Raw genomic sequence first — 17971 nt, forward strand, 5'->3', positions numbered from 1 at the left:
CCATTGTTTTCCTGAGATCAGAAGCAAAAACGATCATAGTAACTATCGCAATAACGATCGTATCTAACTACCATCGCTCTGTATAATATGGTGAACGATTTCAGGTTAACGATAAACAATCTCGTTTGCAAACGTTTATCGTTAGTCGTTAAAAAATCGCTCTGTGTAATAGGACCCTTACCGTCTCTGTTTTTATTGGTAATGGATCTACAACAAATACAGACTTTGCACTTGCCAGTACCTAAGCTGCAACCGAGGCATAGGTAAGGTAATTTCCTCCCGATTGAGGCAGTCTTAACCCCTTAACCCATGATGGGTTAAGGGATGTTCAGAGAGCGTTCACAACACGAGCTCTCTCTGTATAGTGCCGTCCCCGGCTATTAGCCAGCACACCCTAATCGCCATTCCGGGCTATTTAACCATTTAAATGCCGCTGTTAAAACTGACAGCTGCATTTAAATGGCTTGAAACAGCCATCACCTGGCAATCCCTGCTTCTTGTCGCAACAATGCTGATCCTGGCTCGGCACTCAATTACTATGGGCTCCAGTACGTTTGAAAGGTCTTTTAGTAGGACATGGAATTTTAAAACTCATTTGCTAACATAAAACTTTAGTAATTTATTACTTCCTTTAGGGTATGGATCCAAGTATACACACAGCCATGAGTAACTAGGTCTTCATCAACATGGTGTCACTTACCTGTCCGACCAAAAACAATGCTGACAACAAACTGCTCTTACTCTCAAGTTCTGATTTGTATATGTGAGCAGTAGTTCAAGTACTTACCTGCATGACTGCATTAAAGAAACAAGTGTTGCCCAGGTTTGTTATTCCTTTTACAGGGACAGACGTAACGTGAGGGGCAGTGTTCTCTCTAATGATTTCACCACTTTGTTCTCGTAAACAAATGACCTTTGAAGAGGAGCCTGGAAGAAAAAAAAAAAATTATATATCAATTATATATATATATATATAATATATTATATACATATAATCAGACAGCGGCCATTACAGCAAGTTTGTGCGGGATTTATCCCTGACCAGAAGTATATCTGCACAATGTGGTATTGTCACTGCATCTCCTCCATCTCTCCCAAGGCAACCAGTCATCATCTATGTTTACAGGAAGCTTTGGCTGAATCTCTGAGCTCAAGCCCCAAGTGATGTCATCGCCTCTAGTTTACTCTTATTTGGAAATTTTGGGAAGAATGAGGTGCGTTCACAGCATGATGCTTTTCTGCTGAACGATGCTACAAGCAGAGAGGGAATGATCCAGCACAGGGAATATAAGATAAACACAGGAGCAAATAGCAAACAGAAGCTCTTGCAGACTTGCTGTATGGAGAGATAGTCTGCTGTGTGGAGCGATGATCTGCAGAAGCTCTGGGTGGGGGACTGGCAGGAGTGTTGTGGAAGGGAAATGGGCAGGATGGAAAGGGTGCAATGAACAACTGAGGGAACGCACTGCATTCTGGGAACTGTAGTAATGACCAACTGCTCAACCTGGGAGCACAATGATTATGTGGCATGAGAGGTCTACAAACACACAAGACAAATAATTTTTGGGTGGTTTCAGAGGAAAAAAAAAAAATATATAATAATAATAATAATATAGATAGATAGATAGATAGATAGATAGATAGATAGATAGATAGATAGATATAGTGTATATATAATAAAAAAAAAATATATATTTAATAAGAATACAGTGGTACCTTGGCTTAAGAGTAACTTGGTTTAAGAGCGTTTTAGTTTAAGAGCTCACAGTTTTTCAAAATTGTGATGGGTGGGAGCGCAAGTGGAGGAGGGGCATGGTCTGCACATGGTGGTCTACAGCACTGTACTCTGACCCAGGAAGTCTCCCTCACCTTCCAAATCATAGCAGATATACTTCAGGCTGGGGCTTACATCAGGGGACAGGACAGTGGAGGTAATCTCTCCATAGCTGTAACCCCTCTCTCCCCAGACAGAGAGTGCTGCATGTATGTCCCACATATGTCCTGCTCATTCCTTCCTGCTCCCTGCAGTCTCTGTCAGCCCTTGTATTTCCCATCCTCTCCATTACTGTACAGTAACTTATATGTCATATTCTGCTGTTTCTGAATGTTTGTTTCATTAGTTTTACATGTTATTCGGAATAATAAATCATTATTTTTGGGGTGTGGAACCAATTGTCTGCATTTCTATGATTTCTTATGGGAAAATTTGCTTTGGTATAAGAGTGGAGAATTATGCTTGTAATCCAAGGCACCACAGTATTTGATTTTATATAAAGATCATCTTCATTAAGTTGTATGCTGGGTGCAAGGGTAAAAAAAAAAAATAGCTTTTACATGAATTGGTGTCAGAAAGTTATACTGATTTGTAAATGACTTCTATTAAAAAATCTCAAGTCTTCCAGTACTTATCAGCTGCTGCATGTCCTACAGGAAGTGGTGTATTCTTTCCAGTCTGACACAGTGCTCTCTGCTTCTACCTCTGGCCGTTACAGGAACTGTCCAAAGCAGGAGAGGTTTTCTATGGGGATTTGCAGTTCCAGTCACAGAAAGAGGTGACAGCAGAGAGCACTGTGTCAGCCTGGAAAGAAAACACCACTTCCTGCAGGACATCCAGCAGCTGATAAGTACTGGAATACTTGAGGATTTTAAGTTGACGTAGCTTACAAATCTACAATGTACAACTTTCTGACACCAGTTGTCTGACACTATTTTCCCTCTGGAGTACCCCTTTAAGTTGCTGTATGTGACTCCAAAGCTTTTTATCAGCGTGTGCCTGTTTGCTCAGCTATAAGCTGACTGGAGGGTACTGTTGTACAATAACATGCAGCATAGTTATCTTGTAAACATCTTTGAAGCATTAGGAGGCTTGTCACAACTCTATATACTGGGTGATCCACACACTGAAGTTCTTCCAAGGCTACCAGTAGATCTGAATTTATTACAGCATAAGGCTGGGTTCACACTACGTATATTTCAGGCAGTATTTGGTCCTCTTGTCAGGTCCTCATAGCAACCAAATCCAGGAGTGGATTGAAAACACAGAAAGGATCTGTTCACACAATGTTGTAATTGAGTGGACGGCCGCCATATAACGGTAAATAACTTCCATTATTTTAATACAACAGCCGTTGTTTTAAATAACAGCACATATTTGCTATTATATGGCGGCCATCCACTCAATTACAACATTATGTGAACAGAGCATTTCTGTGTTTTCAATCCACTCCTGGTTTTGGTTGCTATACAGCCTCAAATATACGTAGTGTGAACCCAGCCTTACAATGGATACAATGTAGATGTACCTTATTTCTGTATAGCTCTGCTATTAAAAGGTGGAAATCGCAGGAAATACACCAATGACACTGCAAGCATCTGGAAACATAAAAGCATCTGGAGCAGCAGATGTCACTGTATTTCTGCACTGCCAGCAGAATATCTCTGTATGGTTATATGGACAAAAGAGCTGTATGTATAATAATGTGCATATGATATCATGTATGATACACCTTGTATGTCCATTTCTGTGTACCTGTGAAGAAGTGGGGGTCAGTATACAGGACAACTACAGGGTTAGGACTGTACAGCTTATAGTGCATGTAGAACACTGTGAGGGCATCATGGAGAATATATGAAAATTTATATATATATATATATATATATATATATATATATACACACATATACATACACACCTTGGATCATGGATGGAGATTTATATATATATATATATATATATATATATATATATATATACACACACACAGTGTAATATGTGTATGTATATGTGAGAAGAAGTGGGGGTCAATATACAGCCTATAGTACATGTAGAACACTGCAAGGGCATCATGGAGAATATACAGACACACACACATCTATACATACACACGATCCAAGCCAGGGCGTGTGTGCTTGGCGATTATATATATCACACACACACACACACATACTGGATAATGGATATATACATCTTATAGTGCATAAAGACGACTGTGAGGGCATCATGGATCCAATGGACAAATGCATGGTGGTCTAGGATGCCTAGAGTTACATGTGGCATTAGAATCTTTCGATAGATTACAAATTATAATACTGGGTTTAATACTGGGTTTTATTTCCTAACAAAACCAAAAGTATGTATAAGATAGAGAAGCTTCCAAATGCAAAAAAAAAAAAAAAAAAAACACAACCAGTGGAGTTTAACTAGTATTTCTCTTCCAATATATTACATATGCACATTTATTCAATTGTTATAAATGCGGACATTTCGGTCACAGTCTCATTAACTTATAGCCTAGAGATAGCACCAAAATGAAGATATTCCTCGCAGTCTGAAATTCCACTGGCAACTTCCTTGCTGTCGCTATCATTGCACTAAATAAGAACATTAGTGACATATCCAGACTATAAAAATATTGATTAGCACAGCATGTCAATGCAAACGAGTCATGGACTTAATAAATGCCAGGAATGGTGACTCTTGAAATGTAGATTTTTGACATATGAGCTCACATTTGCACTAATGAGTTAAAGAGCGAGTCTCATTAAAGAGTTCTGGGGACATGGCAGGGACCAATTTACGTTAATAGAATGTTTATGCCAAAAGGTTCTGAGGAGCCGAGGGAAGGAGCCTCCTCCACGGGGAGTTCTCATACATTTCCTACATCATCCCAAGACAAATGCGTAATTAAAGTTCCAAAAACCTACATTTAATTAAAGAGGAATAAACCGGGAATGACAAGTCACACATAATATTTTCCGGCACACTGATCAGATGCTGCTGTCCAGGCAGACACGTTCTCCCAGGTTACAGCTGCATCTGCAGGATACATTCAAAGGTGCTCGAGAATCTCCGCTTATTTTATACAGTTGTGGCTGGTGTGCAGTATAGGAATGGGGTTTAAATGTATAATATCAAGGTTAAACAAAAAACTATATAAATTGTTTAGAGTCAATTAGTATTTGCTATATTTTGTAATATGCCCAAAAATATCTCTCTGCTTGTACAAGCAATATAAAATAGAAAAATAAATGTTCTGTTTTCTTGTCACGCCCAAATACTCTGTGCAAGTAATACGTGAATATTTACAAGAATGGTGTGTTGTTGTCATAGGGTTACTGATACGGAATAAGGAATGCTGTAGTTCTGTGTAAGAGAGAAACATTTAGCACAGAAATATGGATCCTTAAATAAATAAATATTATATAAATATATAATATGTGTGTGTGTGTGTGTGTATATATTTATTTATTTCTAAGCCCAAAGCAGTAAGGGCTCAAACCTTCCCATGTATTAAATAGGTTTTACTACATAGCTTCATTTAGCATCAGATACACTATAAGGCCATTCGCACAACATATAATAAGGGTAAAAATACATAAAAATAAAAATCATAATTATTGTGCCCTTATTTTTAGGTTGTGTGAACTTGGCCTGAAGAAAAGTTGACAGACCACACACATACAAAAATACACTATATTGGTAGGTTTTGATGTTAAACACATACTAAATATAGTCCATGTGGTTTTTTTTTTTTATAAAGACAATGCATATGCAAATAAAAGTGTAAATCTAAAGATATTTACCTGCCACATACTATTAAAAAAAAATATATATATTACACATATATATATATATATATATATATATATATATATATATATATATATATTCATTCCGCATATGAATTTAAAGTGTGTAAGTAATTCCAATATCGGTGTAACACAGTTGTTGCCTTATCTCCACTGGCATTTTATAAAACATCTGGGAATGTATCTTAAAGGAAACAATGTTCAGGAGCCATCTGGACAAAACTGCGGGCAAAATGAAATGTGAAGCATATGGAAAAGCAGATTTTTCTCTTCCCTGCAGCAGTACAGGATGACAAATGTCAAACTTCGATGTGAGCACGCTTGACTGTGCTATGCTTTGCAGCACCACCTGGCTCTCCTTGCCTGGCCACCAAATATGGACAGCCTTGCCACAGCGGACCATGTCTTCAGGGAAAACGCAATAAACGCATTGCACTTCATAGTTAAATGGCAGCTTCACACAAGTACCAACATCCCATTTGTCTTCCCTGATGTGTGAAGCAATAAGGAAAAAGAAAAGAAAACAAAAGCCTTTATTTTCTGTTACTAAAAAGAAAAAAAAAATATATGGGCTCACCACACTTAAAGGGTGCTTCCCCAATATATATATATAGAATTATGACAAATATATACCACAAAGGTAAGAGGTAAATCTCAGAACTTCTTAGTCATGTACAGTATGTACAACCCTCGCCAGCAATTATGGAATCGATTAGCCTGTTTGGTGCACTGGGGCGTTCCTCTGCCCCTTAGTGCACCGTTCCACCTGCCGGCTCATACCTATCCAATTCATCTATACATAAGTAGCCACGTCTCTCTCACCGGACATCCTTGCAACCTTTTTACCCTCCACCAGTCTCCATATCGGGCCTCGGCTGCTGTTATGAATGGCGGATACTGTGCGTGACCCGCGGCTCTATTCATTTTTATGGAGCCGAAAGAAGGAGCCGAGTACAGCACTCATCCAGCTCTTTTCGTCACTCCATTCCCGGTTTTGACTCAAAAAAAAAAAATAAAAAAAATAGTGATGACTTTTATTTGACCATAAAATGCAAGGCGAGACAGAAATAAAAATAAAAGTACAAATAAGCCAAATTTTTGTGGGCTTTTATTTTTATGTAAAACTGTTAAAACTGACATTATCTTCATTCTCTGGGTTGTTGAGATTACAACACTAGCTAATTTATATAGGTTTTATGTTATTTTCCAAACCGAACAAAGAATTTTGCCACAAAATGAATAGGCCTAAATGCCCTATTACACGAAGCGATTATCGTTCGATACCGGCCGTTACAGCCAATAATCTTCTTGTATAATAGAAGACAACGATGTCGGCTTTTTGTTGTCTTTGAACACGTTGAAAAAGCAACGTTCACGATAGCAGTGATCTGCTGCTGATGCTCTGCGGAATAGGAGCGGTGGCAGCAGACCGCCGCTATCTTCTATGGGCAGCCCGGACAATCTAGCGATCACCTGGGCAGCCCCAGCCCCCCAACCCCTTACCCGCTCGCTGCTGGTGCGTGTTATAGCGCTGGTAGCGAGTGGGGAACGAGAAGCAAGCACCAGACAAGCCAGCGCTCACTTGCTCCCTCTCATCGCCATGTGTAGTAGGGGCTTAAGTGTGTCGTATTCAGACCCTTTTCCCTTTTTATTTTTCCACTTATGGAGCTATATGAGGGCTCATTTTCTTGCGCCACAGTTTGTCTTTACATAGCTACCACTTTGGTCTGGATTAGACTTTTTGTTAAATTTTTTTCATAACAAAAATTCACTATTTTGGCATTTGGAATTTTGTTTTGTCTACGCTGTTCACCGTATGACAGGGGTGCTCAACAACAAGTTTTAGTTAAGGTCCACATACCGGGGTACATTGTCAGGTGAAGGTCCGAGCTGATCATCATTACTTAACGTGTTGTGCTCCCCCAGACGTGTATAGCCCCCTGTGCACTCCCCCAGCAGTAAATAGACCCCTGTGCGCTCCCCTAGTAGTATATAGCCCCCTTGTGCACTACCCCAGTAGTATATAGTCCCCCCGCTTTGTGCTCCCCAGTAGTGTATAGAGCCCCTATGCACTCCCCAGTAGTATATAGCACCCCTGCTGTGTGCTCCCCCTCCCATATAGTATAAAACAAAAAATATTAAAAAAAAACCACTTATACTCACCTGGGTCCAGAAATCTCCTCTTCTCTTCCCTTCTTGTGGCCGCACTGCAGCCGCTCTCCCCTTAGCCTGGCGCTCCAGTGACGTCAACCAGAGACAGGACAGAGCAGCCTCTTGTAACTGCTGCGGCCACAAGAGTGACTGACAGGGAGGGAGCCAATGGCTTCCTCTGTCAGTGCTGCTCCTGCACGGTAACTATGAGCGCTTGTTACAGAGGGGAGCAGCGCAGCTCAATATACATGTATACTGAGCTGCAGAAGGGGTCCGGACAGATGGCCTCCGCGGTCCGAACCGCCAGTTGAGGACCCCTGCAGTATGCAATCAATAATGTTATATCTTAATAGTTTGGGCAATTATGCACACTGCGATATCACACATGACAGCCCGCTCTGCCAATCACTGACTAAGATAGAACAGCACCAAAGCCGGTGATTGACGGTCACTGCCGGGATGAGTCTGTCTCAGAAGTGGTGGCCAAACAGGCTGCAAGAGGACCCCGGGGGGCTGGGTTACGTAAGAATAAGCTTATGTTGTATATTAAAGACAATATATAAAAAGGAAAAAAATAGGGCTAGAGAATTTGTTTACTATTTTTAACAATTCAGACAAAAAAAGTCACTAAATTTATTCTGATTTGTTCCCAAGCATTAGGTTATCATTGTAACTAAAGGTTTAAACATGTGCAATCTTTCACTACCCATTATTGTATGTTACCGCTTTGTAATTCCAAACATTTCAACCTGGTACTATGGGAAATGCTGCAAATTTTCATACAAAATCTAGTGTCTGTCCAGCTATTCAATACACTTTTCATATCCTTATATTTCATATACCATATTCATACAGAATTATATTTATATTGTCATTCTGCTCTTTTTTTTCAAGCAACGGCTGTATCAAGGGCAAACATCTTGCTATTGAAGGCACCTAAGCTGAAGGTCTACATCACAAGAGCAGTTAATAGCTTGTCTTGTGTTCCATTTTTCATCTCTACGGATTTTAATTAAACAAAAAATGTACTTGCTCGGCACACAATAAACTACCTGAAGTCTTAACCCGTAAATTGGGGAAAAGAAAAATAAATCACCAGGGTGAATATTCACCAGCTGTTAGAATGGCTCAAGAGTTCCAGGAATATTTATTCCTCTATAGTGACATCCCTATTGCAGAAGAGATTGTACTGTGATAACCAGGACTGACCATGCTGGCACAGCACCACATTTATCAGGAACCCGTCACCAGTCTCTACTCTCAGCAACAAGAAATAGGGACACACTCTCTTATTAGGAGTTATCTGTAACGCACTGTGGTTTCTCCTAAATGTGTTATATATAACGCACTATGGTTTCTCCCCATTTGTACAGAGGAAGTGATCTCCCAATCCAGCCCAGGAGACCGGAGGAAAACAGTCTACAACCACCCAGGTGACTCGAAGACATGTTTTCACCTATTTTAACTATAATTCTATGAAATGTTGCAGCAACTAAAGGCTGTATTACATGGCACAATATTGAGGAAGAAGAGAACACTGATCTGTCAGGTCAGCGCAGGCTTCCTCCTTCTCATTCTCTACGTACTGTCTGTGCTATTACATGCACAGAGAGTGAGCAGGAGGGGCTGCAGGAAGCTGCTGTAGGGGCTGCCTAGACAACCCTTAAATTGTCTGGGCGGCCTATTGAAGTAAGCGTCTGTCTGCTGCTGTCATGTCTATAACAGGGGGCAACACACAGAGGCCGCCGCAGACGTGATCGGGTCACGGAACAGCCGGTGTCAGAGGAGATGATCCCGGCAGTTACTGCAGTACCGGCCGGATGATCTTCACTGCTGCTGAATTTGCATGTGGGCGCATCAGTGTGCGCACGCATATGAATTCCCAGCTGCATACAATGAAGCGTGCGGCCGGAACTGCACGCTTCATTGTGTAAACTGACAGGTTCTCCGAGACCGCTATTCAATTAATAGCAGCCGCAGAAAACTGACATGTCAGTTTTTTGCGGCGCCGCTAGGGATCCCGGCCGGAGCGTATACTATGTGTATACACTCCGGCCGGGATTCCATAGAGGGAAGCACAATTAAAGTTTTGTATGAATCACAGCCATTGTTGCCGTTATACAACAACGGCCGTGATTAATACAGAACTTACGTTGTGCGAACATAGCCATAGCCTGTATCCATCAGCCACTGGTATTTAAATGCCAAACTATCAGACTCGAGCATACTCAAGTTGCGCTCATCTGTAGTTATCAGCATTTAAAGAACTAGCTGTACATGCAAACTGTATGAATGCAGGCATGTCACTTGTGGATGTGAAAAAAATGCTTTTATTCTTTTGCACAAAGAGTCAAAGAAGGTTTTCCAAGCTCCTGAATAGCTACAAGCTGGAATGTCTCCTTTCTCCCCCTCCCTCCTCCACTTACACCTGGAAGCAGAGTTGCAGGGCCCTATTACATGGGATGAGCAAAAAAATTGTGCAAAAAAATTGTCATTGTGCAATCGTGCAAACATTGTCCATTGTTTTGCTGGGATCAGAAGGAGTACACGATCATTGTAACGATCGTAGTAAGGATTGTAACTAACGACTATCATTCTGTGTAATATGGTGAACGATTTCAGGTTAACGATAAAACAGTCTCGTTTGCAATTGTTTATCGTTAGTCGTTAATCGTTAAAAATCGCTCGGTGTAATAGGACCCTTAAGCAGGGTCAGGTATGGGAGGGAGTAAGGAGGTGTTACAGCTTGTTGCACTTCAGGAGCTTGGAAACAACTATTTGATACTTAGAGCTTATTCTCTCACTCTGTAATCCATGGAGATTACCAAGTGTGAAGCTGCAAAGTGGACTCGCGGCTCTCCAGACATCTTGTATAAATATGATGCCAGGAGAGCTGAAAGTATCTAAATATGTATTGGTACAGTTCCGTGAAGATTGAAACACTTTCAGCTCTCTCTCTTCATCATATTGATACATGATGCTGGCAGAGCCACAAGTCCATTCCGCAGCTTCACACTTTTTTTAACGTCCATGGAGTTCACTCTCCGTAACATCCGTGGATTACGGAGCGTGAGAATAAGCATTCACACGTTTTGCAAAAACTGTCTGTGCACAGATTATGAGATACGGACTGGATTTATGGACCTCCCGGAATGTGCAAAAAAGGTCTTATGCTACAGAATAAAATATAAAAAGTTTTTGAAGCACAGCTGGATACATGAAAGATAACGTGTGTCTTCTTGACCTAAAAGCTATGTACCAGTGTCGCCACTGCTGGAACATGATTTGCAATTGACAAATTAAGTGTAAGTTCATCTAAAACATGCCATCTATAGTGCTGTTCTGTGTACATCATCATCCCAGAACAGCGGCCAGACAGTGCACATTCTCCAGCACTAGGTCATAAAATGCTAAAACAGACGGCACCTGATGGTGCAGTTAACTTAATATCAGTCCAACAACAGGATTTCCGGGTGCAGGTCACAGGGAAAAAAGGAAACAAGTTCTGATATAATGTGTAGTCTATTAAAACAGTAAAAATTATAGTAAAAAAGACAACACTAGAGATGAGCGAACCGGGTTCGAGTCGATCCGAACCCGAACGTTCGGCATTTGATTAGCGGGGGCTGCTGAACTTGGATAAAGCTCTAACGTTGTCTGGAAAACATGGATACAGCTAATGACTATATCCATGTTTTCCACATAGCCTTAGGGCTTTATCCAACTTCAGCAGCCACCGCTAATCAAACGCCACATGCTCGAGGTTCGCTCATCTCTAGACAACACGTTTCAAAATCGCTCTAGTTTCCTTCTCAAATGTTTACTGGTTTCTTAATCTGGAGTGGTTTCAAAAAGCCTTGTGTTTTTACTATGGTTTTACAGTTTTAATAAAATATATATTTTATAGGAACTTGCTGCCCTTTTTTCCTGTGACCTTTTGCTGTTGCTGGAGTGGAGGCACTAGGTCATGGCATTGCAGAATGGAGTGTGAGCTGTGACTGGCCAATAAAGGGAAAGAAAGTCCCGAGTGTGTACTACTGGCCCTGAAATGCAGGGAATGGAAAATAGCTGTGCACCATGGAGGGGAACACCTTGTCAGTCTTCGGGTACAAACACACTGGGCGAATCCACAGTGGATTTCTCGCTGTGGATCTCTGCCCAGTACACTCATGGCCAGACACACTCGCAGCAGGATGTCCATCCCCCTGTGAGTATGTCAGCAGCCAGCCCCATTAACTCCCCGACTGGAGCGTATACATCACCTGCTCCCCACTCCAACTTGCTTCGGAGTTTCCAGGCAGGTCACGCTTGGCCAGTCAGTGTGCTGCCCTGCCGCAGGGCACTGATTGGCTGAGCGGGACGTGAAGACACCGGGAGCCCCGAGCCGGCCGGAGGGTTAGCGGGGCAGGCTGCGGACATACTTACAGCGGGATTGACATCCCGCTGCGAGTTTCTCTGCCCATGAGTGTACTGGGCAGGGATCCACAGCGAGAAATCCGCTGCGGATTCACCCAGTGTGTTTGTACCCTTAAAGCCAATGTACCATCATTACATTCACTTTAAGTTTTGCACATGGATAGAACGGTGATGGTGCCGCGGTCTTGTTTTGGAACCTTGGCCCGGTTCCCACATACGGTGTCGTTCTATTCCCGGGTACTGATAGTACATTCACATTAAGGGTTAATCTAACAGAACCATTTAAAAGTCTTTTGAAATGGCAAGTATGCTCTAAAGAAAACATAACCACTACAGAATTGTGCTTGCAGTAGGGGACAAGCGCCCCAACTAAGGGCCCTATTACACTGGACGATTATCGGGTGAAAAATCAATATATCGTTCAAATTTAAACGATAATCGTTCCGTGTAATTGCAGGCAACAATCGAAAAATCATTCATATGTTGTTGATTTAGATCTGAACCTAAAATTATTTCTAATCGTTCACTGTAATTCCACATTTGTTCACTTATCATTCAGTGTAATTGCACATTGTGCATTGTTTTGCTGGGATGAGAAGGAGTAAAACGATCGTAGTAACGATCGTAACTAACGACCATCGTTCTGTGTAATATAGTTAACGATTTTAGGTTAACGACTAACATTATCTAGCTTGCGAACGTTTATCATTAGTCGATCGCCCTAACACTGCGTTCCCCTATGTTTATCTATAGCCTATAGACTAAGCTTCGGATACTGTAGAAGAAAAATGCAGATTTTGCAGTACTAGCCTTTCTTTAGTACCCCATTAATAAGTATATGCAGTCCAGCGTCTTACTGAGCTCAGTCATAGCCTCTGAGGAACCAAACAGTGTAAAGGGAAAACGTTTATGAAGTCCTGCAGGAAAGCAAAAAAATAAAAGGTGATGTCTGCAGTCATAAACTTAGAAACAAGCTCAGTCATAAACCAAAAACAAGCTCTGACACAGTGTATCTTACACAGTCTGAATACAATATTTTGTACTGGGGCAACCACTTTAACGTTAGCATTAGACAGCTTAATGCTACGTTTACACGGAACGATAATTGGCCCGATCGTACGATTAACGATGTCGGAGTAACAGGTTTTTTTTCCATAACGGTCAGCCTTTAGATGGAACAATACATCGTTCGGAAAATTCGTTTTGCGGTCGCTTAAGCCTATCTCACACATAGGTAAAATAGGTGAACGACTACACGGAACGATCTGCGAATTTAAGAACATGTTCAAAGATCAAAATGAACGATTTCTCGCTCGTCGTTCGATCGTTCATTGCGTTTACACATACGATTATCGTTCAAATTCGATTGTTATCGTGCAAATTCGCACGATAATCGTTCTGTGTAAACGCAGCATATGTAAGAGGCGTCACAGGCGACCACTTGCAGTGCCAGACAAGTAAAAATAACAATCAGGTGGCATGCTGAGTGCCTGACAAATGAGCATGTCCATGTGAAGTCCCACAGACGGCCAGAGCTTATGAATATACCTGCCATACCCTGACAAGATGCCAGTCAGTTACCCTCATGTACAACATCTTCCTGGGTGGCTCTCCTTAGAAAGCAATCTTATGTTATTCTTCCAGTGTGTCAGACAAGTCTCCTCTCAATGAGTATGGATTGGTGGGACCGGCAGCCCACGGGATCAGCTGTGAGAGCCTCACAGCTGCAAGCATTCTTTTGGGAACCCAGCACTCGCCTTTATCCCTACCGCTTAATGTAATTACTGAAGTCTTTCACGCAGCACTAATGTCATTTGCACATTTTTACAGCTGAAGTGAAAGGAATGGCTGAAATGCTGGGACCCCGCTCCCACACTTCTACCAACGTCAAGAATAATTCATTCAGCTTTAGGAGCAAGGATTGGGACTTTCTGTGCATTCATGTACAAGTTACCATATTATTATTATATTATTTTTATACAATTTCTAATTCAATTGACCTATAAAATAGTTGTTTGGTTTTTATGGGGGGGGGGCTCTTGAAATTTATATGGACAGTCACTAAGAAAAAACAAACCTAAAGCTTCAGTTATATCCCACAGTTTACCTTGGATATGTTGTTAAAAAGGTATGCCAAGCTATCCTGCTGTGTACAAAGTTTACTGGATGAAGCGTAGTCTACTATAGACAGTGTTCTGTCAATTTCTAGAATGTATACTTTTATGTGTAGAAATTAAAGGTGTTGTCCAGCGAAAATCTTTCTTTCCAATTAACTTGTGTAAGTACTTCTATTAAAAAAATCTCACGTCTTACCACACTTATTAGCTGCTGTATGTCCTGCAGGAAATGATGTTTTCTTTTCAGTCTGACACAGTGCTCTCTGCTGACATCTCTGGCCGAGACAGGAACTGTCCAGAGCAGGAGAGGTTTTCTATGGGGAGTCATAGAAAACAGAGACAGAGTTCCTGTCTCGGCCAGAGATGTCAGCAGAGAGCACTGTGTCAGACTGAAACTAAAACATTTCCTGTAGGACATACAGCAGCTGATAAGTATGGGAAGACCTGAGATTTTTTTAATAGAAGTAAACTACAAATCTATATAACTGTCTGATATTGGTTGATTGAGGGGGGGGTGAAAAAAATTGCTGGATAGCCCCTTTAAGAGCAGTAGACAAGCACAAAAAAAAAAGAATGTACATTTAGGAAATTAACTGAAACCAGTCACTGAACTATGCTTCATCCACTAAATGAGCATAAAAAATTGACATGTTACAGGGACATGCGCAAAATCAACTGCACCACGGTAGGATCAAATGGCAAGAAAAAGAGAAGGTAGATGCATGCTGGTTGGCCACCATTTCCTAAAGATGGCTCCATAATACAGGTAAAAAGGTTCCAACAGCATCTAAGCAGCGGAAATCTTTATTAGAAATACAAGTACATAGTTGTTACATTTCGATACACCACAGTCTTTATTACAGGGACATGTCAGAAGTTTTGATTGATCAGGGTCTCACTGCAGAGACCCCCACTGATCAGGAGAATAAACCAGGAGAAGTGCATAGTAGCACACTTCACTTCTAAGTTTGCAATGCTAAAGAGGCATTAAAGTCTGGCACTGATTAAAACTTTTGACATGCCCCTGTATTAGGGCCCGCTAACACGGAATCGGCGCAGAGATTCTGCTCGGAACCCCCGCCTGTTATCTCTTTCAATTGGACACCATCGTGCGCTTCTGCACCTCTCCACTTAAAGAAATGACATGTCAGTTGTTTGAGCGGAGGCGCGCGAGACCTCCCATTAAAAGAGATAGCAGGCGGGATTCCGTAGTGTGAACGGGCCTTAGGTCAAAAGTTGTTTTTTTCTATAATGAAGGGTTTTACTATTTTCTAACACCTTTGGAGTATAAATTACTTATGGAAGAGGCCGTCATTAAACTTTTTACATCCAGGGGATTCAAACCTTTCCCAGCTTTGGCTTGTAATAAATAACTACGGGCGGTACCTTTCTCACAGCGTGAAGAGTGTTTCTGGAGGAAATCCAGTATCTGAGCAAGAGCCTTCTTGTTGCAGTGAGTCGATAGCTCCTCATCACATTCGTAACAGCTAGAAAAAAAAAAAAATACTGAAATGAGAGAAGTTTCTTTCAATCATGGCATAAACAGATGAACATAGGCAAACTCTAAACTTCAGGCACAAATTACATCTTGAGTCTTTCAGTTTTTGCCTCCTGCACTGCATTAGATATTACCTTTTTTAATTAAAGGGGCAATTCAAAAAAAAAAAAATTATAATAGTTTTTTTTTATTAAAAAAGGTAATATCTATTGCAATGCAGGAGGCAAAAACTAATTTCTTTGGTTGTTCTTTCAAATCAACTGGTGTCAGAAAGTTTTTTTTTGCAATTTACTTCTATTTTAAAATCTCCAGTCTTCCAGTACTTATCAGCTGCTGGATGTCCTGCAGGAAGTGGTATATTCTTTCCATTCTGACACAGTGCTCTCTGCTGCCACCTCTAATGTTACATTCTGTATGTTAACCCTTTATCACATGTATACTGCTCTGGAATGAAGAAATTCTTTAAAAATAAACAAGAATTTTCTACTTTTTTTTTTCTTCTAATGGCAGAATGCAATTTCAAAATTGAAAAAAAATCCCTCATCTGCAATAGTGTAGATCTATCCACTACCAAATGTATTGCACTCTGCCTGAAAAAGACGCAAACAGGAGGGGTATCAGCAATCAGGTTCCCAGAAAACAAATACACACAAACCCAGGAAATCCCTTTAAATGCAACAATGCTACAGCACTGGGTTTTACAGGTACGGTGATAAAACATACGTAAATATTTGTTATTTGAATGACTTAAGAAATAAAATATACTGTATATAATTTTTTTTCTATTTTAAAGGGTTTTATCTTTTTTGAGACTTTAAAGTGACACTGTCACCCCTTTTAGCATTATGACTTCTCTACACAGGTGTAAAGGGTAAATTTTGCAGTTTTCATACCTTATTTTATATCATACATCATGGTGCTTGTTCCAGTAATAAGTGATCTTTTATCATCTGCGGATTGTGCTACTTGGGTGGGGCTTCAAGGGTGCAGCACCACTTCACATTGCTCCCCTGTAGCCCCTCTGTGACGTCATCGGTGCATAGGCCCCGCCCCTCAGCAACCATTGGAAGGGACGGTCTAAAGGTCTAGGCCCCACCCCCACTATGCCTATGCACCTATGACATCATGGAGTGGCAGGGCGATGTGGCGCTTTGCCCGTGAAGTCCCGCCCAGGTAGCACAATCCGCAGATGATAAAAGATCACTTTCTACTGGAACAAGCACCATGACGAATGATATAAAATAAGGTATGAAAACTGCTAAATTTACCCTGTACACCTGTTTAGAGAAGTCAGAATGCAAAAAAGGGGGTGACAGTGTCACTTTAACAGGTTACTCTGGTAGTAACACGATAGGTAATAACTTCATTGGTATTTTCTTTATCGGTAGGGCATGATCAATGGGCTTCTCAAAACTGCTAGAATAAGTGCAATGGGAACTTGTCATGGTCGTGAATGACCACAACGTCACTTATACAGTATGGGGATGCCATTTCCCTTAGAACTTATTTAAACTCATGTTTACAGTGGACAGGCATCCTGCTAGAGGGCACCCAGGTATGATCTAGCAGGTATCAGTACTACACAGATCTTGCTACAGGAAAATCACAACTGCAACTTCTATTAGGCTACTTTTATATCTGTATGTTTTTGGGGGGTTTTCAACTGCTCAGTCAATAGGGAATAAACAAGACAAAAAAAAAGCTGGTAGATCTACTGTACTCTGGACACCAACAAAGTCCGACAGCTTTGTCTGACTTTGGGGTCTACTGGGTTTTCTGGCATGGGGTTTCTCATTTCACCAGGCAAAAATCCTGCATGCTGGGTTAGTTTTCCTTGTGTTTTGGACAGAATGGACAACTGAGGTTAGTCAGCTGAAATCGAATTTTTCTCGCTGTTGACTTGAGTTATTGCAACTCTTCAAAGACTGGCCTTATGGATACAGCTCCTATGCCCTTGGGCCCACAAGTATTTACACACATGGGAGAGATTTATCAAACATGGTGTAAAGTGAAACTGGCTCAGTTGCCCCTAGCAACCAATCAGATTCCAATCAGAGTCTGTGAGGAATAAGAGTTGAATCTGATTGGTTGCTAGGGGCAACTGCACCAGTTTTACTTTACACCATTTTTGATAAATCTCCCCCATGATTTTTACCCAGATTCATCAATCTGCCTGAAACAAAACTGGTTTTGCCAACAG

At 41.1% G+C, this 17971-nt stretch overlaps 1 protein-coding gene across 4 annotated transcripts in view; it reads right to left on the reverse strand.

The window, feature by feature from the left end:
- Window positions 1-17971, reverse strand: part of USP45 (ubiquitin specific peptidase 45) — a 90833-nt gene that overhangs the window by 66874 nt on the left and 5988 nt on the right. For all 4 annotated transcript variants that reach the window (XM_069974759.1, XM_069974760.1, XM_069974758.1 and 1 more), the window contains exons 5-6: window positions 15660-15760; window positions 788-927 (exon numbers count right to left, since the gene is read on the reverse strand). In XM_069974759.1, the coding sequence (XP_069830860.1) occupies window positions 788-927; window positions 15660-15760 (241 nt within the window). The remainder of the gene's footprint in view (window positions 1-787; window positions 928-15659; window positions 15761-17971) is intronic.

The sequence above is a fragment of the Dendropsophus ebraccatus genome, chromosome 6 (genome assembly GCF_027789765.1).
Source record: "Dendropsophus ebraccatus isolate aDenEbr1 chromosome 6, aDenEbr1.pat, whole genome shotgun sequence".
Lineage (NCBI taxonomy): Eukaryota > Metazoa > Chordata > Amphibia > Anura > Hylidae > Dendropsophus > Dendropsophus ebraccatus.